This window comes from Orbicella franksi, chromosome 2 (genome assembly GCF_964199315.1).
Source record: "Orbicella franksi chromosome 2, jaOrbFran1.1, whole genome shotgun sequence".
Classification (NCBI taxonomy): Eukaryota; Metazoa; Cnidaria; class Anthozoa; order Scleractinia; family Merulinidae; genus Orbicella; species Orbicella franksi.
This window is the reverse complement of record NC_138146.1, coordinates 18,749,042-18,776,870: the sequence shown is the minus strand read 5'-3', so window position 1 is coordinate 18,776,870 and position 27,829 is coordinate 18,749,042. Positions and strand designations below refer to the sequence as shown.

General features: G+C 37.6%; 4 protein-coding genes across 6 annotated transcripts in view; 3 read left to right on the top strand and 1 right to left on the bottom strand.

Moving 5' to 3' along the window:
• The window catches only part of LOC145478439 (cytosolic purine 5'-nucleotidase-like), a 29,769-nt gene extending 14,598 nt beyond the window's left edge, over positions 1–15,171 (top strand). For both annotated transcript variants that reach the window (XM_081456464.1, XM_081456465.1), the window contains 10 exons: positions 3,561–3,586; positions 4,053–4,119; positions 4,548–4,591; positions 5,266–5,333; positions 5,563–5,621; positions 6,244–6,295; positions 6,700–6,760; positions 7,065–7,122; positions 12,687–12,805; positions 13,287–15,171. In XM_081456464.1, the coding sequence (XP_081312590.1) occupies positions 3,561–3,586; positions 4,053–4,119; positions 4,548–4,591; positions 5,266–5,333; positions 5,563–5,621; positions 6,244–6,295; positions 6,700–6,760; positions 7,065–7,122; positions 12,687–12,805; positions 13,287–13,574 (842 nt within the window). In that variant the 3' untranslated portion in view covers positions 13,575–15,171. The remainder of the gene's footprint in view (positions 1–3,560; positions 3,587–4,052; positions 4,120–4,547; positions 4,592–5,265; positions 5,334–5,562; positions 5,622–6,243; positions 6,296–6,699; positions 6,761–7,064; positions 7,123–12,686; positions 12,806–13,286) is intronic.
• LOC145478440 (uncharacterized) lies at positions 7,129–12,679 on the top strand. The gene has a single exon (XM_081456466.1). It carries the CDS (start codon positions 9,187–9,189, stop codon positions 10,072–10,074), a length of 888 nt encoding a protein of 295 aa, XP_081312592.1. The 5' UTR covers positions 7,129–9,186; the 3' UTR covers positions 10,075–12,679.
• Positions 15,172–16,140: 969 nt separating the features above from the next.
• LOC145478438 (uncharacterized) lies at positions 16,141–18,923 on the bottom strand. The gene is made up of 2 exons (XM_081456463.1): positions 18,450–18,923; positions 16,141–16,578 (listed from the first exon to the last, which is right to left on the bottom strand). The coding sequence occupies exons 1-2, from the start codon at positions 18,790–18,792 to the stop codon at positions 16,232–16,234; spliced, it is 690 nt and encodes a 229-aa protein (XP_081312589.1). The 5' UTR covers positions 18,793–18,923; the 3' UTR covers positions 16,141–16,231.
• A 10-nt stretch (positions 18,924–18,933) lies between these two features.
• The window catches only part of LOC145478437 (protein FRA10AC1-like), an 18,442-nt gene continuing 9,546 nt past the window's right edge, over positions 18,934–27,829 (top strand). Inside the window, exons 1-12 of one of the 2 annotated variants that reach the window (XM_081456462.1) lie at positions 18,934–19,048; positions 19,144–19,199; positions 19,826–19,927; positions 20,020–20,065; positions 22,189–22,265; positions 23,260–23,304; positions 24,234–24,272; positions 24,606–24,690; positions 25,794–25,839; positions 26,175–26,233; positions 27,060–27,114; positions 27,334–27,376. In XM_081456462.1, the coding sequence (XP_081312588.1) occupies positions 19,019–19,048; positions 19,144–19,199; positions 19,826–19,927; positions 20,020–20,065; positions 22,189–22,265; positions 23,260–23,304; positions 24,234–24,272; positions 24,606–24,690; positions 25,794–25,839; positions 26,175–26,233; positions 27,060–27,114; positions 27,334–27,376 (683 nt within the window). In that variant the 5' untranslated portion in view covers positions 18,934–19,018. The remainder of the gene's footprint in view (positions 19,049–19,143; positions 19,200–19,825; positions 19,928–20,019; positions 20,066–22,188; positions 22,266–23,259; positions 23,305–24,233; positions 24,273–24,605; positions 24,691–25,793; positions 25,840–26,174; positions 26,234–27,059; positions 27,115–27,333; positions 27,377–27,829) is intronic. The other variant, XM_081456461.1, reaches the window with a different exon arrangement.

The window sequence follows — 27,829 nt, the reverse complement described above, 5'->3', positions numbered from 1 at the left end:
TTTTTCCATAGTAAACCTTATGTTGGGGTGCCTAGAGTTAATGTAGTCAAAAAATATAACAGCATCGTGCTCCAAGTGAAATAAACAAAAAGTGTCGTCAACATACCTACGATAAAATAAAATTTTAGAGCATTGAAAATTTTCCAACCATAGTTTTTCATTATGTCCCATAAAAAGATTGGCTAATACGGGAGCAAGGGGAGACCCCATGGCCACACCGTCACTTTGGTCATAGAAAGAACCGTTAAATAAGAAATGGGTCTGGGCGGTGGCTACAGTGAAAAGGCTTCTAAGTTCCGGTTTACTTAACTTAAGGTCAGGATTGCCCTCGGAAATGTAATTGACCGCCAGGTCAATACATTCCTCAAGAGGTATGTTAGTAAAGAGACTTTCCACATCGAAGGAAACCATAAATTTACCAAACATAGATAAAGATTGAATGTCCTGTACAAAAGTAAAAGTGTCTGTAGCACAGTGTTCAGTTGGGATGTGCGGCGCCAAAAGATTGCATAGATGTTTGGCCAGGTTATAATTGTAGGTTCCAATAGAAGACACGATGGGGCGAAATGGCGGAGTTGAGTTGGGTCCAAAATCCTTGTGCATTTTGGGGAGGCCATAAATTCTTGCTGGTTGAGAGCCTTTGGGATAGATGTTTTCGTACACTTCGTTGGCAAGATGACCATCTTTCTTCAACTTTCGGAGAAGTCGCTGCAGTCTACCTTCTCTCAGTAAAGTTGGATCTTCATTAGGACTCTTGTTGACAGGGCCTACAAGATCAACAACACTTGGTTGGGGTTACACGAGGATATAACCAAGCTTACTGAAATTCTCAAAAAGAACCTTTTCCCTGCCCACTTAATTGAAAAAGTGGTTAACCGTTACATCACTGGGGCCCATAGCAATCATTGTCTCCGGGGCTACCCCCTTACCACCTCGCCCACGTTTTACTTTAAGCTGCCGTACATAGGCCATTTTTCTGTCATCACTCAGAAGAAGATTCGGCACTTAATCAAACGCTATTGTAATGATTTAGACATCAAATTAGTTTTTTCTTCCTTTAAGATAGGTAACCTTTTTGGTGTGAAAGACCCTATCCCCGGCGGGCTTCGTTCACGTGTAGTTTATAAGTTTACATGTGCGGGCTGTAATGCCTGTTATGTCGGCGAAACCTCCCGACATTTTTCCACACGCGTACGTGAGCACTTAGCCGTTGATAGGGCCTCTCACATCTTCAAACATCTTCAGAATTCTGAACGTTGTCGCTCATTGTGTTCAATAGACTGCTTTCATATTTTAGATCACGCCACTACCAGCTTTCAACTCAAGATAAAGGAGGCTATCCATATTCAAAAAGAACTACCTTGCCTCAATCAGCAATTACACCATGTAAATCTAAAATTATCCTTTTAATTTACACCTTTTCACGTTCTGTTGTTACTATTTGTCTTAATTAGCATTTTTGCCTACTTATTATTCAACTTGCTTTGTAATCATTCATTCAACTGAAGATGACAGAAGTTCTGTCGAAACATGTTTTTTAAACTTAAAAAAGTGGTCGTTTTCCTTAAAATCTTTACATGTCTGCTGCTATCTAGACCTTTTGGAAATTTCATTAATGTTTTCAGCGGGAGGGCATCTGGTTTTCGCAGGTGGGCAAAACTATTTGAACTGAACTTCTGATGTAAGAAAAACTTTCCTCTTGATGGTCAAACCAGGTGAGCAAACTCAACCTCACAACTGGTCAATTTGCCTGGTGCCTGGCCCTTAATGAAACCCCTGTGTTAGCAGAAAACACTGTTACCTTGATCATGATTGTATTTCTTAAACTTTATTAGTCTAATGTGTCATTGCCAACAGTATTCAGACACTATAACAATAGTGTCAGCATGTTTTAGTGTCCCCATTTAGTGGCTTTGGTACTGCTATTTTAGTCTGACACTTAAATAAAGTTACTTACTCGCTTAAAAAACCATCTTCTATCATTAAAGTAAAGAATCAAACACGAAAGACCATGATTTACCACATTTCCAAACACTGAGAAGAGAGTTGAAAATATGACATGTAGCGGTGTATTTTTGACGAACTTGACGAACTAAAACTACGGAGAAATAAAATTGTTAAAATCTCTGCTTATTGCTAATTAAGATCATATATCCAAACTCTGTAATGGTCATGATTTCCTTTGTTTAAACTTGATGAATTATTGAATGAGTTTGAGAAAGGAATGTAATAACAAATAAAGAAGTCTCGACTGTGCTCTGTTCTGTTGTAAAGCACGCAGGAAGCGGTAGAGCACGAAAGAAGTGTAGGGGAAAACACGAGACGAAGTCGAGTGTTTTCCCCCACTTCTTGAGTGCTCTACCGCTTCCTTAGTGCTTTACAACAGAACAGAGCGCAGTCGAGACTTCTTTATTTGTTTTATGATAAAGAATCCGATAATTTCCCCGCGCATTCGGCTGAATTTTCAAACCAAACTTTATTTTCCAAACGAGTAAAAGTGGCGTTAGCCGTGCTCTGTTCTCTGATAAAGCACGCTAAAATAAGCCAATCACAATCCTTGTTAGAATTGTTCAAATAATTTGATTGGCTAACGAAGCGACAGCTGTCAATTACAAACTGGACTTCAGCTAAGCTTTCAGTTTCGAGTGGTTTCGAGCGGCTTTCGAGAGAAGAACGACGCCTTCAAAGTTGGCTTTTTAGTTAATTTTCAAATAAGAATCTAAAGGCAGGCAAAGGTTTGTAGTCCATAGGAATCCGGCCGTATTGTGGCTCATGAAACCGTGCACTTTTCCAATGGAAATTACTGAACCAGGAGCTCAAAGCTTGCAGATAAAAATGCGAAATGCTGAGTTGAATTTGAAAGGAGCTACAGTTATTTAAGCATTCGACTTGCAGCAAGATTGCCCGAACTAGCGTAAAAGTTAGACAGACTAAACTGCTCCCAGTGGTTCTACTCCGACCACAGAGGAGAATATCTAGAGCAAGCTTTGAGCTGACCGCACGTCGGTTCACTTCGCTGAGAAGACCAGAGAACGAGCGAGCATTACTACACTGCATGTAAGTGTTGTTTTAAGCAATTGAGCATTTTTACGAAAATAAAGCTTCTCATCATAAGCAGAGACAGCTCAATTGTTGTTTTCTGTCGTTGTTTTACTTCTTAAGTATAATTTCCGCCTTCGTAACAAATATAATGCCTTTTATCGAAGTACTGGTTAGTTTGAGAATTTGTTTATTTCGCCACGGGTTTTGTCGGCGGGAATCCAGCAAAACTTGTCATTTTAGTACAGTTTTCACACTACTGTTGCTAGCAATGGTCTCCGTGAGCCATATTTACTGTAGACATAGAGCTCGTTTCCATTGCGTTTGTCTGAATCACAGGGGATGTTTAATTTGGGCCAAATTTGTCAAAATTCCGAAGCAAAAATTTGAAAGTCAGCTTACTGTCATCAACCCGTGCTCTGTTCTCTGATAAAGCACGCTGTTTCAGCCAATCAAAGCGCGCGTTATATGAAAACTTTATTATAAACTTACTTCATATACTCAACTTATACTTCCTTTAGGTACAGCACTGAGGAGGGTGGACACAGTAAGACATTTTTTTTCCTTTCTTGTCTGCATTTCAAACCAAGGGCTAACGTTTTTAAACAATTTAGCATTTTTGTGAGCAACCCTGGCATGTTATTCAGCCAAAGAACCATCTGAGTGAATGTAACTTGTTCAGCCCAGTTGTTCAAGGAGGGCTCAGGATAAGCACCAACTTCAAGTTCAGTTAATTAGAGTATGTGAAAAGTGAACTAATCAACATGACATGAAGATGGGACAAAGGAAAAATCTGAGTCCCTGACAGGAATCGAACCCATGACCTCCCGAACACCGGGCGGGCGCTCTATCCACTGAGCTAAGAGAACTCATGGAGAGCAAGATCATTTAACTGGGCTCGTGTCATGTTGATTAGTTCACTTTTCACATTTCATTACCGAGCTTAAAAATTCACCATCTTTATTCACTTACAGTAATTAGGCTATGTTAATTAGACTAATTTAATTTCACAGGAGACTGGAACTCTTAGCATTGGAAGATACTCTGGTGAACTTAAGGCGGGACAAATCTTCTCTGGAGGTAATATACTGGCAGTAAAAGTGGATCACACAGGAATCACTATTTATTACCTCCCTCACTGGTGGCTTGAGAATTCGTGAAACGCAGGAATGAAAAAGTATTCACTTATAAAAATAATCCCTTTATCTCCAAATATAAGCATGCCTTCAAGAGTCAAAACCAAATACATTTTGATGGAAACCTTAATATGATGATTTAGTTTTGTGCACTGAAGCAATAACAGGAGTGTTTTAATGTGTTTAAAAGTATACCCCACGGTTATGATGTTAAATTGAAAAAGCCTGACAGTTTTTCAGCTAATTACAGTTGCATTCCCTTAAACAATTCAGTTAATATTGATCTTCATCTTGATGTTCTAAGAGCATTTTATGAAGGATTGAAGGTACTTGGTCAATTCACTCCTAACTCTTTGTTATTTTTCACTTAAGGTTCATCTGATGTGTTTTGCAACTTGCTCGGAGCCGAAGGAAAGGTAAATAGTTAGACACAACGGAATTTTCGACAAAACAAAATTCTGCCTTTTCTATGTATTTTAGTGTCCTTGTTTGGGACTAGACGTAACGCTTCTTATCCACGAGAGGCACTGCATGACAACCCAAGTAATGGCTGCTGATGAGGCTATATTGTTTGTGTGTATTTTTTTTTCTTTTTCTCTCCTCGAAGCACTCTGCGATCTAACGATCTCACGTTGTTAGTTATGCCTCGAACGAAATGTAAGACATTGAGTGATCGGGCATTTGCCTATGCTGGGCCATCAATGTGGAACAAGCTTCCAAAGCCCATTCAGATGGCGCCAAACATTTACTCTTTTAGAAAACAGCTAAAAACATATTTGCTCAGAGAAGCCTATAACATTCAGTGATAAATTTTATTACTTTTATCTATTTTTTATTTGTAATGCTACTTTTTATATTTTGAATTTTTATAAATATGTATATTTTATATTTTTGTATTTTAAAATGTAAAGCGCTTATGAATATTTTATATAATTAGCGCTATCTAAATTTAATTATTATCATTATTATTACTATTATTATTATTACTATTATTATTATCATTATCATTATCATTATCCTTATCCTTATCCTTATCATTATCATTATCATTATCATTATCATTATCATTATTATTATTATTTTCTTGCAGGACATCCTGTACATTGGAGACCACATCTTTGGCGATATTCTTAAATCCAAGAAAAAACAAGGGTGGAGGTAAGATGACGGACATTTCTTTGTCCTTCCTCTTTGTTGTGATATAAAATACCGAGGGAGTGAAGAATGTTGAATGCGGTAGAAACTTTAATTAAAGCATTTACCTCGCTGAGATAAGATTGGAAGCAGAAGTGGGAAGAGTGATGCTGTATAAAGTGGTGGCCTTTCGGAATTACAGCAGCCAGGTATATTGTGCTATTAAAACTGCTTTTTCTTTGTGATTTTCCAGAACGTATCTTGTGATTCCTGAGCTGACTCAAGAACTGGAGGTGTGGCAATCAAGACAGGGTTAGTGCTGATACTTAATGTATGTGATAACACCACTGAGTGGTCTAAAAGAAATACCACTCTCACCCCGCCAGGGACAAATTTGGCTAAATTTGTCTAAATACTCCGGGCCGGGTTGTTCGAAAGCCGGTTAATGCTAACCCAGGATTAAAAGTTAACCGAAGTATTAATTTTTCTCGCGTAAAAATGTTTTTTACTGCTTACGTTTTGTGTAGTTTGAGCTTAGTCAAGCTAAAAACTGAAGGACAAACGGTATAAACAGAAAACGTCATCGAAAAGTTACAAAACTCAAATCAAAATTCTCGTTAACCCTGGGTTAGCTTAATCGGGCTTTAAACAACCCGGCCCTGGACGAAGTTTATTTTCCAATCACAGTAGTATGTGCTGCATATCCAGTGGACTACTGTCACTTGAACAATATTAGATTTTCAGTTTTCAAGATGATGACCGCCCTTCAACTTCAAGTCTAACATTGAGTCATATTTAACTGAATATATAAGGTTGTGCCTCTTCCCTTCTTTGTCCGCTTAAAACTGGAAGAAAATAAAAATGATATGGTTTTGCGTGTTACGGTTCCTCTGTTGCTGAGGATGAATAACGTGTACTTGTTATTCCTTTTTAGATGTTTTTGAAAAGCTTCGTGATCTTGATGTCGCCTTAGCTGACACGTACAAGTAAGTGTAGAGGTTTATAGTCTAGTCTTGATTTAGTCCCTGGTGATGATTGCTCGTGGTATGGCATATAGATATTGGTTCCCACTTTACGCCCCTTGTCCTGTCCAGGCGAAAAGGGTGAAGTAACAGCTGGAAAATTGAGAATTAACTCGAATCCCACTGAAGTCAAAGAATTTTTCTCTACCTCGTGTGGTTCCCTATTTTCTTTCTGAAACTAATGCTCAGAACGAAATGCAGTGGTTGGCTTCCAGCACTCCAAATTACGTTTTTGTTGATTGTCTACTTTCCAGCTTCTAATATCTGTGTGGAGTAATATTGCACTCATAATTGTACCCTTGAAATAGCAGCCACGTCGTACGACCAGTTAAAGTGTGATAGACCTAAACGTTGCTTTCTATTCCTAGAAACTTGGACTCAGCCGCTACAGACAAACCAGATATCACTGAGATAAAAAACTCAATTAGGGTAAGTAAGCTCAGTGGTTGTTTTTGCGATAGTGCAGGCCTCCTTTGGCTCGTCACGCAATCTTCCTAGCCTTGCTGATATCTCTGGAAAGATTGCGTGATAAGTCGAAAGGCCACCAGCCTTAGAGGCTCAGGGAGAGGATCAGGCCGTGTGTGTTAGCTATTACAAATTGATAGTATAATGAACCGAGGTGATCACCATACCAAGGAACAAACAGTAGATTGATGGTGTTCTCCAGTAGTAATACTTAAGAGTGTAACAGGTGTCACTTTATTTGCTCTCTTTCATTCTCTCTCTCCATTAGGATGTAACGAGCATGATGGAGACGTGTTACGGACAGATGGGAAGTCTCTTTCGCAGTGGTAAGTGCAATTGTTTCTATGGCTACCACAATCCTGAAAACGTCTCGCTAACCTTCTTTTGAGAAGAACAGAGAAAGTTGCTACTTGCATTGATTGTAGATTCTCCTTTGCGGCTAAGTAGACGCTGATTATTATTTTGTATTGTGGAATTGCTGTCCGAGGATTTTTCAGTCAAAATTAATAAACTATTACGTTGTTCCATTCGTTTCGTTTCTCTCGTCTGTTACGAGACTACTCCTCCTCCTGGCGAATTAAACCGCATTTCCAGCGTCTTTCCAAATATTTGCTAAGGAACTTAAAGTAAACTATTAACCTTTTGCCTCATCCTGTACTGATGAAGATTTTTCGTGTCTGAAGAGGTTCGAGTAAACACCCGTTGACATCCTCATTGAGGAGATTGAGCGGGGCTTCAAATGTGGTCGTTGTCTTTCAACCCAAAGATTGCGATGGGCATTTTATTTTTCACTGAAGCATTTCCCCCCTAATGGGATAAATAGACCAATTTCGATATATTAAAATTCAGCCTAACACAATAGACCTCAGCACGAGGCTCTGGGGAATAAACTCCACAAACTCTGTAGTTATTCCCCAGAGCCTCGTACTGAGGTCCATTGTTTTAGGCTGAATTTTAATATATCGAAATTGGTCTATTACAACAATTGTGTTTTAAAAACTCCTTCTTGGCTATCACTTATATTGTGTTCTTGAACCAGACTCATTACTACCACGATTTCTCTTGGCACTCAGGCCGGGGTTGTTCGAAAGGTGGATAACGCGTCGCTATCCACCGGATAAATCACTATCCAGCGGATACATACATGCATACATACATAAACTTTATTTGAGTGGCGGAGTATAGCAAGGGTTGTCTTGTTAATACTTATCCGCTGGATAGCGGTTTATCCGGTGGATAGCGTTTTCCATCTTTCGAACAACTGGGACCTGACGTATAACTCGAATAGCCTTGGAAACCTGACAATTGGTAGGATGTTTTGTTATGGGGTGGTTTCCCAAAGGGCAGAGGGAGTACTGCAATACAATGTACTCCTAGTCGTTGACGGTCTTGGAACCGGCGTAAAGCGAGGCCAGCAGTGATGAACCCTTTCTCCGCTTAAGCCTGTTTTGTGCTACTTTGGCCTTGTAAGCTGGGGGAAAAGAAAGATGAGCCAACAAGCTACGCCTATCAAAGACTTTGTTTTTAAATTCGCTCAAGGGGCATGGCAATTAGATAAAGAATTGAGTTGTGTTAGTCCAATGACAATATGAGCGAAACTTATGGAGCCCAGGTGGAAGCTCTCTTTGCCACCAAAGTCAGGAAGGGAGTCCAGGGCGGTTTGAGCAACAGCGGCACTCGAGATAGAAAGGTTCTCTTTTATATTCACAGCTTGAATAAACGTACAGGCAGCTTACTGATAAGATTCTGGTACAGGATAAGTACACAAAGGGAAAAATTCCTGCTGTCTTGCATTTTATCAAGGGACACTGAGAAATGCGATGCTGGGAAAGTGTGAATCGTATTAATGACCTCCCTGTTAAAATTCAGCAAGTAATCATTTGTAGCAGATGAACAGCCCTAAAGGATTGGTTTGGTCCAACGCGGTAACTGTTCTGATTCATCATTCAAGTTATATTGTCTCTGAAACATTGGACACTCTATTCTTCAAGATTTCCGGAAATTTAGGAAAGGGACTGAATGGATCAGAAAATTTTCAGGGGAAGTTTCCAAAAAATCTCAAAACTGTATGCGAACCATTTATATCCAAAAGTGGACAGAAATTTCTTGGAGGAAATTTTCGCAATATCGCGAGGTTTTCGTCACGCAAATGCTGTCAGTATGAAAATTTCTTGGGGACATTTCATGATTTTAACATATGTGAAAAGTGCACTTGACCGTGATGATCTGGGATAGAGTTTCGTGTTTGGCGGCCATCTTTGGTGGTGAAGAAAGAGAATCTGGTGGCAAACGTGCTTTACTTTCGAATGGAAATGTTTCCGTTCTTTATTTGAATACCCAAACACTCAGTTTAATATTCAAAAGTGCTCAAGATTGGAAATTCGTGGAAAATGTGGAGAAACCTTACGAAATTCCCCCGCTTAGTTAGTTGGTCGAATGGTAGTCTTGTACCAAGGCGTCATTCTTCAAGATCAGAGTTTGATGTAGTAATCTTAGAGCCGATGAAATTGCGGAGATACAGGTGTTTTGCCAGATGCAAAGAGCCATTGTCTGGTCTCGAACCGCTTAAGACGTTTTACCACGAATTGGATCTCTTCCAAGTTCGTTTTAAACAACCCAACGTGTTGTTCCTGAGAAGTGAACTGATTCTTCAGCGGCTGGAATACTTAAAGCCGTCAGGATTATTGCCAAGACAGAAGAGAAAGCTCATTGAGCGGTCTCCACCAGTTGTCGTCTTTACTGAGGACTACGATAAAAAGACGGTGAATTATCTACGCGGACTGATTCGCACGCAGAAGGACGGTGTAATGGAGAATGCCCACTTGTTTCATCCATGTGTCAGAATGATATCAATGTCAAAACGCGAACTCGATAGTCGTTTAAAAACTATTACAGAGGAACTTCGGATGGCTCAGGAATCAGCCTTAAAGATGCTTTTGGAATTGCCCTGTTTCTTGCTTCACAACACCGAAGCCTCGCCAGCAGACAAGTTTGTTGTCCTACACAAGTATGATCTCCCTGCAGGTTACAACTTAGATAATCATACTGCTCGCATTTATCCTCCTATCCTTTCTGCTGGTCTTGAAATAAATCCCAGACTGTTCAGAAGAGAATCTGACGAGGAACTGGCCAAAAAGTTTCCAAAATTTTTTCTTGGAGATTTATTGGATTATTCTTATCCAACCCACCATGGAAGAGGGAAGCCAGAGGACTTAACTGAATTTCTTATTGGTGCTGAAAGAAGAGAACTAAGGCCAAAGTACAACAGAGTAATTTAAAAAGAAGAAATTTCTCCAAGCTGTGATGTGCATTGTTGAATTAAACGGTGAAAACTCTCTCTAGCAGAATTTACTTATACTGATTTTCAATCTCTTATCCCATTTGCAATATTATGTGTGTGCAATTTGAACAGGTTAAAATAAAGTTAAATAATTGGTATCAACAAATTGGAGCAATCATTTCACTGAATGAGAATGTTATGACCTTCAGGTTCAGTTGGCTGATCATCAAGTTTCAATCAGCTGATGTCTAAGCTGGTAGAAACCACAACAAGAAGTGCAACTGTCTTAGCATTGTCTTCTCCTTCATGTGTTGTGCCTCAAATATTTTTGCAATAGGGAGTCTCTGTACGTAGAAAAACTATTGTACAACTCTGTCAAACTTTGTCCATAATTAACAAATGAAGCCTAATCCGTGTATTAACAAACTGTCTGTCATAAAAAGGATAGAAATTTGAGAGCCATAGGTTCATATTTTCTACAGTTTTGTAGTGTTGTCATGTTCCAGCCATGCTTTACGACAGTATATTATGCCAAGCTTCCTTATATACTTGATGTCTTTGTTTTATTTATGCACTTTCCTATAAAGCATACTCCTTCATGATTTGAGAAAACAGATTTGTAGCCTTTGGGATTTTGCACCGAATCCAAACAGTACTTTGTATGTAAAGCAGTTAAAGATTAAAGAATACGGAAAAAAGTTACACTGAAAGCTTATTTTTGTTGGACTGGAGACATTACTTTTAGATTTTAGAAAAACACATTAAATCAGCCATCATGGTGAATTTGGAAAGTCAAGTTTTTATGTTTATTTCTAAGCGACAGCTACAAAATGTGCCAAGGTGTAAAGCTCATGGACAAACATTGACACTGTTTGCCTTTTATTAACTGAAATATGATGTTTTAGTCAATATTTCCTCATTTATTACAAAACAGAGAAACCTGCAGTTGACTGTATGTGAGACAATTGTTACATCACTCACTGGTTAGCAAAGCTGACTTAAAGAAATTAACTCACAAATTTTAGTTGTGGATAAGGTGTTAAGATTAATGCACATGGGAAAATCTGAACTGAGATGACATAACATTCTCATGCACAACAAATAGGTCTACTTTAGGTTAAATAATGATATCCTCGATAGCTGTATTTTATGAAATTAAACTGGAATACTGTAATGATTCAATTTAGTGCCTGGGGCTCTAATTAACTGTTGGCACCTCAACGAAGGACATAAATTGGAGTGGGACTCTTATTAGGGATGGGGCACTTACCGTAAATCCTCAAATTAGTGCCTGGGGCACATACTTCAAATTTAGGAGAACAGGGGGGTGCTTCTTTAATTTTTCCCAAATGGTAACCTGACATGATGATTTTTTTTAATACATCATCTGCGTGTAAACAACAACATAAGTTGTTTATCAACATGAAAAGCTGATTCTAAAATTTAAATCGCGGCACCGTTAGTACTTAACGTGTTTACTTAACATGTTCACAAACTGAAACAATGTACAAATCTAATACTACACGTTGTCTCAGTACCTTTCCACAAAACGGGGGCAGGGGAGGGAGCGCTTATTTTAAATTTTGGCTGATAGGAGGGGCTTTTATTCAAGGGGGATCGTTAATTCGAGGATTTACGGTATTTCTTTTTGAAAATTTACTTCTGAATTGAAAGATATCAGATAATTCAACCTGTAACAACAGGGTCATAATATTCATTATTGTATAGCTCACTCCATGAGGGGGCAAGATGAACTAAATCCTACACTGTGATTGGCTACCGGACTACTACTCATTCTTTTTTGTGTGTGTGTCATAAACACACAAAAAAGTAACTTGGCCAACATCCAGCCATCTTGACCTCTTGCTTGGTCAATAACCCATATATTATACTTTCAGGTGCAAAAGCAGACTTGATAATTTAGGGTGCATTCCTTTGGAGTGATCTGGATCAGAATCAGTGATCCAAGATCACTTGGATCATAATTCATCAAAGGAACCGATGAATCCATAACCAGAGTGGATTCATCAGTACCTTTGATGCACCATGATCTGAGTGATCTTGGATCACTGATCCTGATCCAGATCACCCCAAAGGAATGCACCCCCAGTTGTCTTACAGTGCAAGTCAAAAACTGTGAACCCCTTGATTTGATTCTGGCAGGTCAATTGTCTACTGACCAATCACTGTAAAGTTCAGGACACACAAGCAAGTCTCAAAACCACAAACCAAACTACTGTTACTGTTTGCGGTTCAATTTTCTCACCCTTGATTGGCTTTTCCTTTGGTAAATAAAACCATTCCATAAATATTTCTGGCATTCACGGTCAGTAAAAGTCACTTTCATTTTGAGGGCATGTATCATTCCAAGTGGGTGCTTATTGGAATAGGGTAGCTTAAAAATCCACTCTAGTGGGGTGTGCTTGTCAGAAAAAGGGCACTTATTGAGGGCTACTACATCATATCATTATGGTAACACCTCTTATCTGGACAAAAATGGTTACCAGTAGATATCCTTGGTCAACTAGTACAAAATACTTGGGAAAATGTTTGTTTCAATGTCAGTCTATGAACCATTGCGATAAACACAGCCATACATTCATCTTTCAGGTAATAGACAGACCTTCTTTGCCAGCCAAGCTACCCGCTATGCCGATTTGTATGCAGCTTCATGTGTAAACTTGCTGCATTATCCCTTCAGCTATCTCTTCAGAGCTCCACCTCAACTGGTAAGTTACATCTCACTCAATCTGGGTCTGTATTTAGGGACACTGTAAGCTAGCAGAATATATTTTTCTCATCTTTTCTGCAGTAAATTGCAACTCGGAACAGCCAGAAAGTGATCTTAATATCTACATCAGTTGAATTTTGAAGTTGTGAAAGAAAACCGAGGGAAATTTACTTAGTCTTTAAGTGTTCAGTTGTCATAGTGCTTAGCTTACTACAACCTTTTGAATTACAAACCTTGCACCTTTCTAGTATTGAACCCAGTCCTTAAAGGCAAACTTTCTAACCGTCCATTTTCATTACTAAAGTGGTGGAAATGTAGGAAAAGCAAATGGTATACAGTTTACCTGACCCCCGCTGTCACTGAAAGTTTACTGTCTTGTTGGTTGGTGTAGCTGAATTTAGATCCAGACATCACACTGACCAGATCACATATGTAAATGATACAGAGATCCATGTATTGAAAGACATTTTGTGTTGCAGATGCCTCATGAGTCCACAGTGGAACACACAGGTGAGCTATTTGAGCCCACAGAGAGTAGTGCCTTTGCCCCACGAGGTTTCTCCTTTAGTGAAGACACACCCTGCACCCTTCACAGAGAAATTTCAATAAGTTCCACAGGAAGCAACTCTTCTGGCTCAGCTCTTGCAAGAACACCACTCAGGTGTAGTGATGACGTTGATGATGATGATGATTCCCCAGAAGAAAATGTTGAAGAACCTACTCAAGATCCCCTTGAGACAGTTCATGAAGAAAAGACCAGCATTTAAAGTCATCTAGAGGAAAGTCATTGTGCCAGCCAAAATTGTCGTGGTACAGAGGTAAGGTGGCCTCCAAGAACGGAACAAGAAAAATTAATGGGAAATTGCTCTGCATACATTGGACATGCCTTGAAATCTTTAATTCTTGGCTTAGGGGAACATCAATATTTAATTATAATGATTTATACTTCCCAAGGGTAAATGCCTGTTTTGTCTTCAGTGACATTACACTAAACACACAAGGAAAATAGGACACAGTGCTGCTCAATCCAGTTCAAGATTTTTGTCAAAGTAATTTTAGTTATTTTAACACTGTTACTGACCATTCATATGAATGTTTCCCACCAATATTTTATTTATTTATTGGTACTGTTTCTTTTTAACTTTTTCAAAATAAAATATTAAATGATTTGGTCAGGCACTATTGGGACTGAACGGGTTAAGGCAGGGATTCTATCAATAGTTTATTTCACAACAACAAAAAACTGATGTTGACACAGAAAACAGTTTGAAGGAAGAGCACCACAAGGCATTTATGGAGGCCAAAAGTATTGTCTAAAGAGGATACCCCTAGTGGTTATTTAAAGGACATGCATGTGCTGCATCTCTTGCATAATTTACTCAGCAGTTATTAAATGCAGCCCACATTTATACAGCGAGTGGTTGAAGAGGCGTTAATGGGATTAGAAGAAAACACAATAATTTTAAAAGAATCAAACATATTAGATTTTAATATTTTAACTTTGACTCTTAATGACATTCAATCCATCTAGAAGTAGTTGATGGAATATCATATTGAGGGTTAAAGTTCTATTTTTTTGCCAGCAAATTTAAAGTTGAACTGGTGAAAAAAAATATTTTATTTTCTTCGAGCTTTTTCAAATATTATTGGGTTTAGGAAGGTTTTAAAACACTGGTTTACAGTTGTGCACAAAAGTATGACCATAAATTATATAAATCTTAAAAATGATGAAAAATATAATTCCCTTGTCTTTCTGTATGTCTCAAGTACTACAATGTTGATACAATAGGTTACCAAACCTCCAAGGGAGCTATTACTGCTTTTTAATACCGAGAAGAATTCTTAGTGGATCTAATTACTAATGCTAAGCATTTGGTTTACCTAGTTGTTATGTATTGCCCTACAAGAAATACAACTATAATAGTTTTCCTCTTGCATTTTGTCATAATCATTCATCAAACAAGGCTATCAAGAGTAATCTTTCAGAAAGTGGCATGAAAGAAAGTCATGTATTTTTAGCGATTTGGGATTAGGCTTTATTCCAAATCCTTATTTGTAGGTTTTTATGTGGCTAAGTATCCTAGATAAAGGGAATAATACGAGAGAGAGTAAAGCAAATTAGACTGACTGCAGGCAGATTTTCTAGTAGCAGGTATCTAGTTGACACTTCCTCTTTTTAAAATTGTTACATTAAGACTGTAAGGTTATCAGTTCATACTTTTGTTTATTGTTATAACAAGAGTTTGCGTTCACAATAGCATGATGGTATTACAATTCTTAAATCATAAAATGTTATTTAGTCATTCTTTGGGTTACACTTTATTTACATCATTAGTATTAAATGAAAAGGAAAGAGCATTTAAATGTTGTCTGTTGTTGTTGAATTCATTTAAAGTGTGCTTAACTAATCTCTGTTGGATCTAGCTCCTGTTAGTCAAGACTAAAGTGGACTTATAACCTCATAATAATCAGAGTGGCACCTGAGAGAAGACAGTAGACATCCTCTCTGGGTTTGCACAAGTTTTCAGAGAAAACTTTAAGCATTCATTTTTCACAAAATCACCAGGAATACAGAGAATGAGGAACTTTTAATTTTATACAATTTTGGCATTTATTTATCAGAAAGGATGAAATGGTTTTCACTACCTGCAGAAACGGAAATGAGAGTTGAAAGAACTGCAAAAGACTAATACCCCGTTGAAAGTAAAGCCACTGGCAGTGCAGTTATTATGAGTGCAGGGGTTTCGTTAACGTTTTCAGCAGGATGGCAGCTGGTTTTTGTAGGTGGGCAAAACTATTTGAGCTAACCTTCTTTATGAGAAACACTTTTGACTTAACATCAATATTCCTGATGCCCAGCCCTTAATGAAACCCCTGCAAATGAGACAGTGAATCAGATGTAATGATTGAAGCAAATTTTTGTCTGGGATGTTCTTTCACAGATAACCAGATTGTGCTTTGTGCAGCTCCTCTTAAAGCTAAATGACAGTAAGCCCTCTCCATCCTTAATCATAGGTCTCTCGTTTCCAGAGACCAGTCTGGTTAGCAAAATAATCGAAGTCTGCAGCTACTTCTCTGACCTACTGGATAAGAGTCCACTTTCATTGAAATGTAACTATTATAATAAGTATTTACATCACAGTTAATATAGCTGCACATGTTAACTTGAAAAAAATTATGCAAGGTACCGGTAGTACATACTATATATATATATATATATATATATATATATATATATATATATATATATATATATATATATATATATATACACACACACATATATATATATATATATATATATATATATATATATATATATATATATATATATACACATATATATATACACATACATATATATATATACACACACACAAAAGACTGTGCCATGAAGAACCTTCAAGGGAAAGAATATTTAGAGCTATTTTTGTGCACAAAAGTTTAAGATGAGTTCCTTGGCCTCTTGTACTCCACGAGCCTCCCCATTACCTAAGATTTCAATAGCAGCAATTTGAACTTTATGGGTAGAACACAGTTCCTGAAGTCCAAAGAATGATGCTATATCCTCTGACGGTTTAGCACCTTCTGCATCTTGTTTGCAAGCAAGCAATAGCAGGGGGACTCCCTTAAGGGTGTCTTCTGAGAGAACTCCTAACAGGGCATTCTTGGACTCATCAAATCTTTCAGAAGCACTACTGTCAATGGCATACACAATGACACTGACATCTGTGAGAAAGTTGGGCCAGTAGGATTGAAACTTTCCTCCAACTGGTAAACAAGAAAAAGAAATATTTTAAGTCATAACAGCCAAGTTATAGAATGGCCAAGGTAGATGTAAATGTATGGGAAGAGGATTGATTGCTCTATCTTGCATAAGGAGAGAACTGACCAGGGGTGGTGAAAATTCTCCAATGTCAAAATTTTACAGGACAGGTAGGGTTGCAGACAAAAAAGCAAATATCCATGCCAAAGATTTTTCACATAACCTGCACTGAATCCAACCCTAAGTCGCTGGATTGTTCTGAAATTTAGTCCCAATCCATTTCTGAGGGGAAAATGGGGTTTTTGGTTTTCCAATTTTACACTTAAAATATTCCTTTTTTCAGTTTTTTGATGGCTGTTGCAATTTTCAGTGTTTGTGATGAAAACGCAGTTTTTCAGTATTGGCTATTTGTGTTACTTCACCTTGGTCAAACTGTGTAAGTTCATGTCATGGTGTGTCTTATAGATAAAAGTTGATGCTCCAAGCCAGTCGTGCATTGCAGCTAAATTTTGGGGATTGTGATCTAAATCCTGACCATGATGTAAATCATGATCAAGATCTAAAGACATCCACAATTGAGTGTCAAACGATACCCTTGATCAACACCCTTGATCGATACTCCCGTGACACTCCATCGACATCTCCATTGACACTCAATACAGGATCAACATCTCGGTCGACAGTGGGTCGAGAGTTGACTAATTTTTGATCGAGGTGTGAGTCATTCCTCATGGCTGACTATTGACCAGCTGTTGATCAAGTGTTGATTGAGTGTCAATAAAGATGTGAATCAAGTGCTGAGCGAGTGTTGACTGAGTATTGATTAGGGTGTCAATCAAGTGTTGATTGAGATGTAGTTTGAGGATCAATTGCAGGTCAATTGAGGGTATCGATCAACACTCAAGTGCATGTGCTTTTAATACACATTCAATTCCAGTCCATTTTGTCATTAAACTACCCACGCTGGTTATCCCCACTCAGAGAAGTCAACACCAACGATATTTTTTGAGCTTGTTCTTTAAGCATGAACACGAGAGTGAATGCTGTGGACAAACCTGATTGAGTGCAAAACTCAATCAATTAATCAGTGTTTCTGGGAAAAATCTAGCAGTTGAGGAGTTAATGATAACCTAAAAAGGTACAGCAATGAGTTTTAAATGAAAAAGTCTTCAGTTGATCCCTAACAGAAGGAGAAGTACACATCAAGCTTGGTGGAGTAAAGGTTGTGAATTTGCAGTTCTAATCATAAAAAAATTTATGTCGTCTGCAGTTTTCGGTTTTCAGTGATTTTATGGCAGTTAATCTATTTTCAAATACATTTTGAGTGGTCTTCCCGTTCCCAGCAGGTCCCAATGCCCCCTCATTCCCAACTAACAATTATTAAAACTATCTAAGAGGCTCCCTTAAACTCCTGTGAATTTCGAGCTTTTTAACCGCTCCTTGATCTTTAGGATTCACTGAAATAATATCAAACTGACAGAAATCTAGACTGGATTACTGGACATTTAACTGTTGACAATTTGATATTTTTCCAGCTACTAATACCTCCCGCATGTGTAGGGCCAGGGTGTGTACCTTTGAATTTTGAACCATCTATGGCTTATATCATATAACTAAAGCCATATACAATATAAATAAGTAATAAGCTTAATGTAATGGCGCAAAAGAAGAAAGGCATGTTTAAAATTTCACTTGTCTCTGAGACAATACAGTTAAAGTTCACATGGTGTATAATTGAAAATACTCGCTCGTGATCCAGGCAAGACCAACACCTTTTTTGTCAGGCAAATACAGGCCGATGCACGAAATCAGCCTTCAAACCCACCATACAAATATATATAAGCTTAAATATTAAAGATGAAGGAATGAAACTCACTCTCCCAAATATTTAGGCTGATTCCTTCAGTCGACACACAAACAACATGAAAACCTTCGGTAGGCTTGGTGGCTTCCCGCTCTGAAGTAATCGGGCTATCGTGCTGTGCCAAGGCTGCAAGGAAAGTGCTCTTCCCGGCGCCTTCTAATCCCAAAACTAGAATCTTTTTGTCTGATGTTTCCCCAGCTGTTTCGCCGTTGAAAGATTCGTCTTTGCGATCTTGGAGGTGAGCGTAAAATGTGTACAGTCCATAGGCACTTGTGACTGCGGCAACACCACCAAGAATTCCGACTGAAATTTTCCACGGAACTCCCAGATCACGAAACCAACTTGAGAGACCCATTTCTTCTTCTCGGATGTTCTCTTAGAAACCTTGATTCTGGAGATGGTGACTGAACCTTGTTTGTAGGCAGATTTTGGCGTCTAGATTTCCTATAGAGATTTATTTAGAAGCTTAGTTCCCGGGGCCTTTGTTTCCCTCGCGTCGTCTTAAGAATTAGGAATCTGGGAATGAGCAAGAGTCCTGAGTCCTCAAGTCTCAAGTCAGCGCTGTTTCGCAGAAAAACAACATGGCGGACGTGAGGGGAGATTTAGCACAGGCAAGGATTTCAAGCGAACTATTCTGTGAGAATTCAAGGGATAGTTGTCTGCTGCCACTAACCATGTAAAAAATTGGAACATCTTTCTCTTTAAGATTGACTTCGGTGAAGGTTATGGATCTGAGTTTGATGAACAGGAAGCAGCTGAGAGGTGAGGTTTTCGAAACCGCTGTGTCTTTAAGTCCGGCAGCCGGACAGGTTTTTCAAAATACTCCGTCTCCGGTAGTCAAAATTATTTTTTTTTAAATTTCAGTTAATAATATCAAATTCTTGTTTATATAGCTGAAAACTTCACTATTTCCACGGTATACCGGGATTTATAACGTAGACTATTATAAAATGACCGGCAGTCAAAACGTTTAAATAGCACTTCGGTTAGCCTAAAAAGCACTCGGATTAGCCTGACTAGCACTCCGGTTAGCTTTCAGTAATGCTAAGGGTAACTCTATAAATACTTAAAAAATTCCAAAAGTTGCCGGCCGGTTGCCTTGGCGCAGTGGTCATGGGTATCGCTTGCCATGCCGGCAACCCAGGTTTGATTCCTCTTGGAGTCGCCTGTCATAACTTTTTTTTTTACGTTGTCTTATTCTCAGTGCCAGACAGGGGTATTTTAAAAACACCTGTCCAGCTGCCGGTTATGTAGCCACAGTGTTTCGAAACAAACTTGTTTTTAGCAGTGACAACCCTAATAACAGCTGGGAAGGAGACTATTTTTTACAAGCTAAATTTTATTGTCAAAAAGCTATCTTGTGACATTTATTCTATATTGTTAAACAGAAAAAAGAGTTGGAGAGATGACGAACTCTCCGGGGTCAAAAGAAAGTCTAACACAACTGATGGTTTACCATCTAAGCGGATGGTTTCTAATGAATATAGCAGGTATGTCTTACAACACAAAAGAGCTTTCTTTTTTAACATGTTTAGATCTGTTTGGTTTATTAAATCATCACTGCATATTTTTAACACTACAGGGAGGAAGCAAAAAGCCAAAAATATGAATTCATTGCCTTGGATGCTGTATCTTTGTAAAGAATGTGGCAGATTGTGTCATGTTCTTGGCTCTATAACTTAAGCAAAGTTTATTGGATTATTTCTGTTTACTTCTGTGTTATTTTATCTCCTCATTAGCATATACTTATCAAAAATTAAACTTAGTCTGGCAAATGTATAGTCCCGATAAATCCAGTAATAGTGTCTGTGCCATGATTATACTGTTTATAAGGAGGTAAAGTCTGCATATAAACCAAGGCGCCCACTAGGCCGGAGCTTATCCTGGTTTCTGTAACATGAAGCAACTAGGAATATTTCTACTCCCCCCTGGATGGGATGCTAGTCCATCGCAGGGTTACCCCCAGCATTAAATTCGCCAGTACTCATTTGAACACCTGGGTGGAGGGAGGCACTGTGAGAGTAAAGTGTCTTGCCCAAGAACACAACACAATGTCCCCGGCCAGGGCTCGAACCCAGACCACTCAATCCAGAGTCGAGCACACTAACCTTGAGGCCACTGCTCCTCCACATACAGTTTGTATATTTGAAATATTTAACACAGGAGGAAGGGTAGTTTGTTGGTTAGAGCATTGAACTCCAGATCAAATTGTGCAGGTTCAAGCCTTGGTCAGGGTCATTGTGTTTTGTTCTTGGGGATGACACTTTACTCACAGTGCCTCTTTTCAAGCAAGAGTAAATAATGGGTAGTAGCAGGCTTAATGCTAGGGGAAGTAGATAAAAACCAGCCTGATGGGCTACTAGGCTCAAACACAGGCTTGACTCACATAGTAAATATATGAAGTCGAAGTATCTTTAATACTGAACATGATCCTGTCGAAATGCATTTATATTAAAATAATTTTCAGATGGGAGTAAGGTTGCCACCGGACCATACAAATGTCATGATGAAATGACACAATTTTTTGTTTCATACTTACTGAGATTTCACATAGAATCGATCGCACAAAAAACTCAGTCGCAAATTTCTTCATCCAATCACAATCGCAAAACGACCTTCTCACACGTGGGAAAAGCATTTCATCCAATCAGAAATCAGCTGTCAAAATGAATCAGTCAGTTCGTAACACGTTCAATCTTCATACACAGAAGTTTGTAGCATTTCCACAAGTTTACTCCAGTTTTCTCTCAAATTAGCTATAAATCTCAGACACTGGCAGAAAGTTCAAACAGGTTTATTGCTTTAGATAAACCCATTAAAAAGTACATCCAGGAACAGCAGAACAAAAAGACTCGAGCAAAAACCCAACAAGACGTTAAGGTTAGCTTGCTTAGCGAATTCTTCAAACAGAATTAAGAGGCAAGAAAAGTTTTAAAGAAGACAGATATGCTGTGAGCATTATTGATGACAAAGATTTTTGCCAGGCAAGGAAATGTCTGGAAGCTCAAAGCAAACAACTTAAAAAAAGCAAGGCAAGGGAAACAATTCAAACGCAGCTGAAGCGTTGACTGATGATGATAAGTTTTTGAAGAAGCAACAAAGTGCTTGCACTCAGACAGAGTAAAAACATTACTTGACATTTGTTCTGCCAAATGAAGGATGAAAATCTGGTTGAGGGTGAAAATCTCAGTAAGTATAAAATAAACAAATTACATCAGCATGGAAAGTGCTTCATTCGGTATTAACCCACTCGTTTTTGTTTCAGAAAACTCACTCGTTCCTTTTTTGATACATCAACAACTTGTACATAAATACTGTACGCACGCACATTCCATGAAGTCATCTATATGTATTGCATTGTTTCAGGCTTTCTAGTTTTTCTTTAAATCAGAAGTAACCCTTTTGCAGTGATGTCTGCAGAGATTGCCATAGAGGAATTTTATAAACCCTTCTCATAAATGGCTGCCAACTTAAAATTCTTTTGTATGCGTTTAAATTACCCTTACTAACCTCGTTTCAGAGTAAAAATTCTTTTGAATTACCAACTTCAAAATGAGGTTGGTAAGGCTAATTTTAATACTTGCAAAAGAATTTATAATTGGCCGCCATTTATGAAAGTGGTCTATAGATTGAAATAAACAAGACTGTTGAATGTGATGTTGGTATAATTAATGAGGTTTTTTAGCCAAAATGCTTCAGATTGAATTTGCTGCACTGTTCACGTTCCTTGACATAACTTTAATACAATCAGTACTCAAAGCACAAGAAAATGATCAATGATTATATTTTGTATTATGGAAAAGGAATAGAGCAGTTCAAGAGAGACAGGTTAGTGAATCACTCATCAAACACTATCCAACATTAATTTTACAATAACTGCAGAAATTCTCGTGCACTCATTGGCTAATTGTCATTGTCAATAAGCGGACAGACACATGAATATATAACTTATGTGATGCACCAACAAGCGAGAGCAAACAATTTAAAAATTTGTTATCATAAAAAAACAAATTGACATCAGTTTTTCATGAGTCTGTCTTGTTATTGACAATGAATTTCATTGTAACATTGTCAAAATAGTCTGCGGATCCACTCGGCTATCGCCTTGTGGATCCACAGCTACTTTGACAATGTTATGATTAAATTCATTATAACAGGACAGACACATGAATAACTGATGTCAATTTGGTAAAGGGATAGTTTTACAGTGTAATGTCACATATTATGCTATAGCATAAGTATACAGTGCCTTAAACGTTTTTTATCATCCTTGTATTCTAGTGGTCACAGACTTTAATCTGTGCAAGCTGATTGAGTGACATCCAAAGTTTACAGATTTCAATGGACTTACACAGAAAATGCCAAATTTAGTGTTAAACATTTTACAGTGATACCCAGCCGAAAGGCCACCCCTTTAATTCGGCCAGATTTTTGGGCCTGTTCGTGACCATATTAACAGGGTTTCGCTGCATTCTTTGGTCCAAAGGACTTTTTCTGGACACATGTTCCATTTTGTAGGAATCTGATTGCTCCTTAGACTATGAACTTGAGTGATGGATGAAGTTAGAACAAACAAAAGAAGGAGTTCTAATGAGAAATATTCCCTCTATCACCATTTTTCTTGCAAGTCATTAGCTTTAACATTAGAAAAGGCTTCCTTGGCTAATGTCTCATGAATTATAGAATCGAATAAAGTGATAGTTTCCATGTGACTTGTACAAAGCTGTGAGACCATCCCTTCAATGAGAATGTATGAAAGACTATTTGTATTGCAGTTCTAATCTTCTTGATTTGCTTTGTTCATTAAATAAAAAAATAAAAGCTCGAGGGATAAAAGAGATTTGGACGTCATAAGAGAAGAGCACAGGTATGTCAATATTAAGATGGATGCCGCTCAAAGTTTGAGCAATAAGTGCAAAAATTATTTACTAAAAATCTACTCACAGTGTGGTAAGTTTTTGAATACTGTTTGAAACAACTCACTTAAGGTCATTCCTCTAAGTGACCCTGCAATTAAATTCTCAAGCATTCTCAAGAAAGTTAACGTCAAAGCTTGTAAGAATGCTTAAAGCGTGTGTTATTGTGTTTTCAACAAACACGAAACATCTGTTATAATTGAAATATGGATAACTTCAAGTTCAGTTTTCTCTCGCAGGGTCAGCTTTAGAGCTCAAGTCTCTATAAGTTCTTACTTAACTGTATTCAAAATATTACCATGTCAGGGGTTTTTTTGGTATCTTAATTTTTGCCATTGTTGCTCAAATGTTCTGCAGAAATCGTCTTGACTACTTTGTAATGTTTACTACTGACAAGTTGGGTGTGACAAGGGAATTGAGAGTTTCACGACAGTTTTATTTTGTTAAACTTGACCGTACTTAATAGTACATAACAAAATAATGTAATGACAAGGTCAAAGACAAAAAAAATGATTCCAATTATAATCGATGTTCAATATTTTGTTATTAGGCTTATTTTATGGGGTGGTTTTCAATGAAATTTGGAGATCTAATAGAATAGTTTGAAAGTGAGAACTTGGGGTTTCAAGAACAGTCTGGGTCAGAGTACTGTTTGGGGTTGCTGCATTGTGTTCTTGGAGGAGTCACTTAACTCTCACAGTGCCTCTGTCCACTCAAGAACCAAAAACTTCAAGATAATTTTTCACAAAAGTTATGTACATTTGTGTCTTCTTACTGTATGCTATGGAAACCAATCAGCTATTAATAATTATTACCAGTTGGATAGTGAAGTATGTGACAGATTTTGTATTCACTGATCAATCTCTTTGTTTACATGCAGATTTATTTGGAATGAAGATGATAATCCAGAGAGTACTTGGTATGTATGACTCTCCCCCATCCCAGGCAAGGGACTCCCATATGAAAAGACTGGGGATACTTGGAAATGGTACATATTGTAAATTCCTTATAACCCTTTACCCTGAAATGAAATACCAGTGGTAATGTGGTATAATTGATAAAGGAAGGGTTTACAAGTAGATTCTAGCAGTTCATCCCCACCTAGTCTTTTGGGGAAAGAATGGTTTCTCCAGGTAAACAGTGAATTCAAAGCATTTTAGTAGCTGCTAATGTTAATAGCAACTGTGCAGTGCAGTTCTATAGATGTTCACTGCCAAGTACTGAAAATCACTTCCAACTTTTATTTTTTCAGGGAAAAGCGTTTGGCTAAGAAGTATTATGACAAGTTGTTTAAAGAATATTGCATTTCTGATCTTAGTAGATACAAGGAAAACAAGGTGAACATATAAAAGGAGTGTTAAAACATTAATCAAATGTTTAATAACTTGCCATAGCAAACATTGGCAGGGGTCTTTAGGTTCATGATTTATGTCAGTAGCAGAGGAGATGCTATCAAGATAATGATTTAAAGTTTTTCCCTTACATTTTCTGGAAGCCCCCTTGATGTAATTGCCTACCCAGATTTCTTGTGACCAAGTCTCTTCAATATAACCAAAGGCAGTCTAATGAACATGTACTGAAACCAGAAATACTGGATAAAAAGCCAAACTCACTTACATATCACTATTCATGTACTGCCAACCGCTAATCACTAAAGGATGCCACTGACACAAATTGCCAATTACAGATGGTATAGTGCACAGATGACAAAATAATGGTCATTTGAGAGAGCACTTCTAACCAGGAGATAAAGGTTTATTTTTGATTACAGTGAGATGGTAACATTGCAACGTTTTTAAGAAAAAGTCATCATTAGAAAATAATATACAATTTCTGTCCTGTGGCACCACAGTTTACATGACCTCCAACTGTTCACATACATTTTACCTTTATGTCAACTGTACCCTGATGACTTAAAGGAAGCTTGCTTCAAAGCATGTTTGAATTGCTGATCAGTCATGAATGGCTGCCATTTTGAAAATTCATTTTGGGCATGCACTCTTTCATTACCTGCCACTTTTCTGACAGGAAATCACAGAATGCAAGTTAGAGTCAAATGACCAGATCTTACTTTTGGCCACAAGAGATCCAGAAATGAGATTACTTGACATTGTTCTTTTTAAAATTTTCCTGGCCCTCCTAGTGTAATATCATCCAACAACAGCAATGAAATGTCATGACCTCCCCTCACCCCTCCACTCCTGCCAATCAATCTTTTTTTCAAATTGTTGTTATACAATGATTGACATTGCATGTCTTGAAAAAATTAAGGATTTAACTGATCGATCAGAACATTTGAAGAATAATTATTTACTAGGATACACTTGTACGTCTATCAAATATGTTTGAGAAAATGATCTTGTCAGTCAAATTATGACGGTGGTCTTCAATAATAATCGTTATAAATTATTATTAATAATTACCTTGTTGCAAATGACAGGTGGCATTAAGGTGGAGAATTGAAAAAGAAGTAATTGAAGGAAAAGGTATGATTATTTTTAGTTGATGGATCTTAATTTTGCAATCAGCCTACTTTGTAATACAATAGTTATGTGATGATATCAGTGGACAGTAGTGACATATCAATGAGTTAAATTATCAACCATGGTACTCCCCATCCACACCAACTCTCCTGGATTATTTGCAAGTCTCTTGGATACAGACTAAAAAACAATTGTCATGTTACATCCCTACCTCCCCATTATGGCCACCTCTCTACAGCAGCCGCCTCTCTACAATGGGCTACTTTCCTCTACCCCAAGGTAGCCATTGCAGAGAGATTCAACTGTACTTTTACATCAATAAAATCTATCCTTTTTAGGACAGTTCATGTGTGGTGATAAAAGATGTACAGAATCTGAGGGTCTTCGCAGCTGGGAGGCAAGTAGTATTATAATTTTGCTAATAACTCAGAATACAGTGAAACCTGTATTAAGCAGACCCCATATTCAGCAGACACCCTCTATTAAGTGGACACCAGTTTGAGTCTCTGAATTTTCTTCCCACGTTTGCTGTAAAATAAACCTATATTCAGCAGACACCTCTGTTAAGCAGAGGTGGACACTGATATTAAGCCATTTTGTGACACAAAACCTCCAATAAGCGGATACTTCAAGGGCTTTTTACTTCTAAAAGATCAGCTCAGACTTCTTTAACATTGTTCACGGATGTCGTTTCAAAGCTAAGTAGATTATTCCAGATTAATGCATTGACTGACTGGACATTGTGCTATGAGCAGTCTTCGATCTTGCACTGCGTTACACTGTGTTATACTCTGTCACAAAAGGGTTAATATTTAACTATTATTGCCCAATAAATTAGAACCTGTTTAGAGCAGACACCCTGTATTAAGCAGACACTAGTGAGTTTCCCAAGGGTGTCCACTTAAATGCAGGTTTCACTGTATATCCATTTACTAGTCCTTTGATTTCTAAGTCTTAACAAACATGCTAGAAGTAATAATGCCAGAAATTCCCATCATATAAAAGTGCAGCTGATTTCAGATTCTCAAACTCTTAAATTTCTTTTCATCTTAATACTGGCTGTACTTTATATTTCAGTAACAAAGGATAGAAGTGCTTAATCTCTGGATTAAACTAATGGAAAATAATGGCAGTATCCAAACTGGAAATCTTACAACTAAGAAGCAACATTTCAATCTTTGATTAATATTCATTTGTTAATTATTTTGTATTTTGTTTTCAAGGTCAATTTTGCTTATGTGGAACATGGAGAAAAGAAAAATACTCTCATAAAACTAAGTATGTATGATAGGGATTTGTTCCCACTCTTACTTGTCTAGCACTTTTATTACGGTGAATAATAATAACCACATATTGTCACATTTTTTATAGCATGTTATATTTATAACATTATAACAAGAACAAGAACATTATATTACTGTAAGTGTTTTAAATTTATGAATGTTGATTACATGGCATTGCCATTAACTATATTTTACCAAATTCATCTTGACACAGGGCTCTGTCCAGACTGTTCCTATAAACTTAACTATCACCACAAGTAAGTCAACTGAACTAGTATTAGAGCTATAATTCATCATTAGGAGAATTCTACTAGTTTACTAATGGAAATGCTGCGATCCGATTGGCTGAGCTACTCATATACTATCAGCCATTAGAATGCGGTAGCTGTCAGTCGTCCACGAAATGCAACATTTTTATCATTTTTCCAAAGTTTTGGGATAAAGTTTAAATGTAAATGGATGGTTAAATTCCTGATAAGACTAAAAGAAGTACAGAAACGGATTCTTGACTTTAAAAACTTGAAATTGCTGAAAAACTGGTGCGTGCACGTGAACAACTGCAAATTTACCAAGGACAATTCAATACGTGTGATTTTGTTAAAGCGTAAAGTTCAATAATGCGTCGAACAATATTTGGAAACCATTATTTGCGTTAATTTAAGTTAGAATTCTACTAAAACAATTAGATTATTCACTCTCGAATGAGGCGA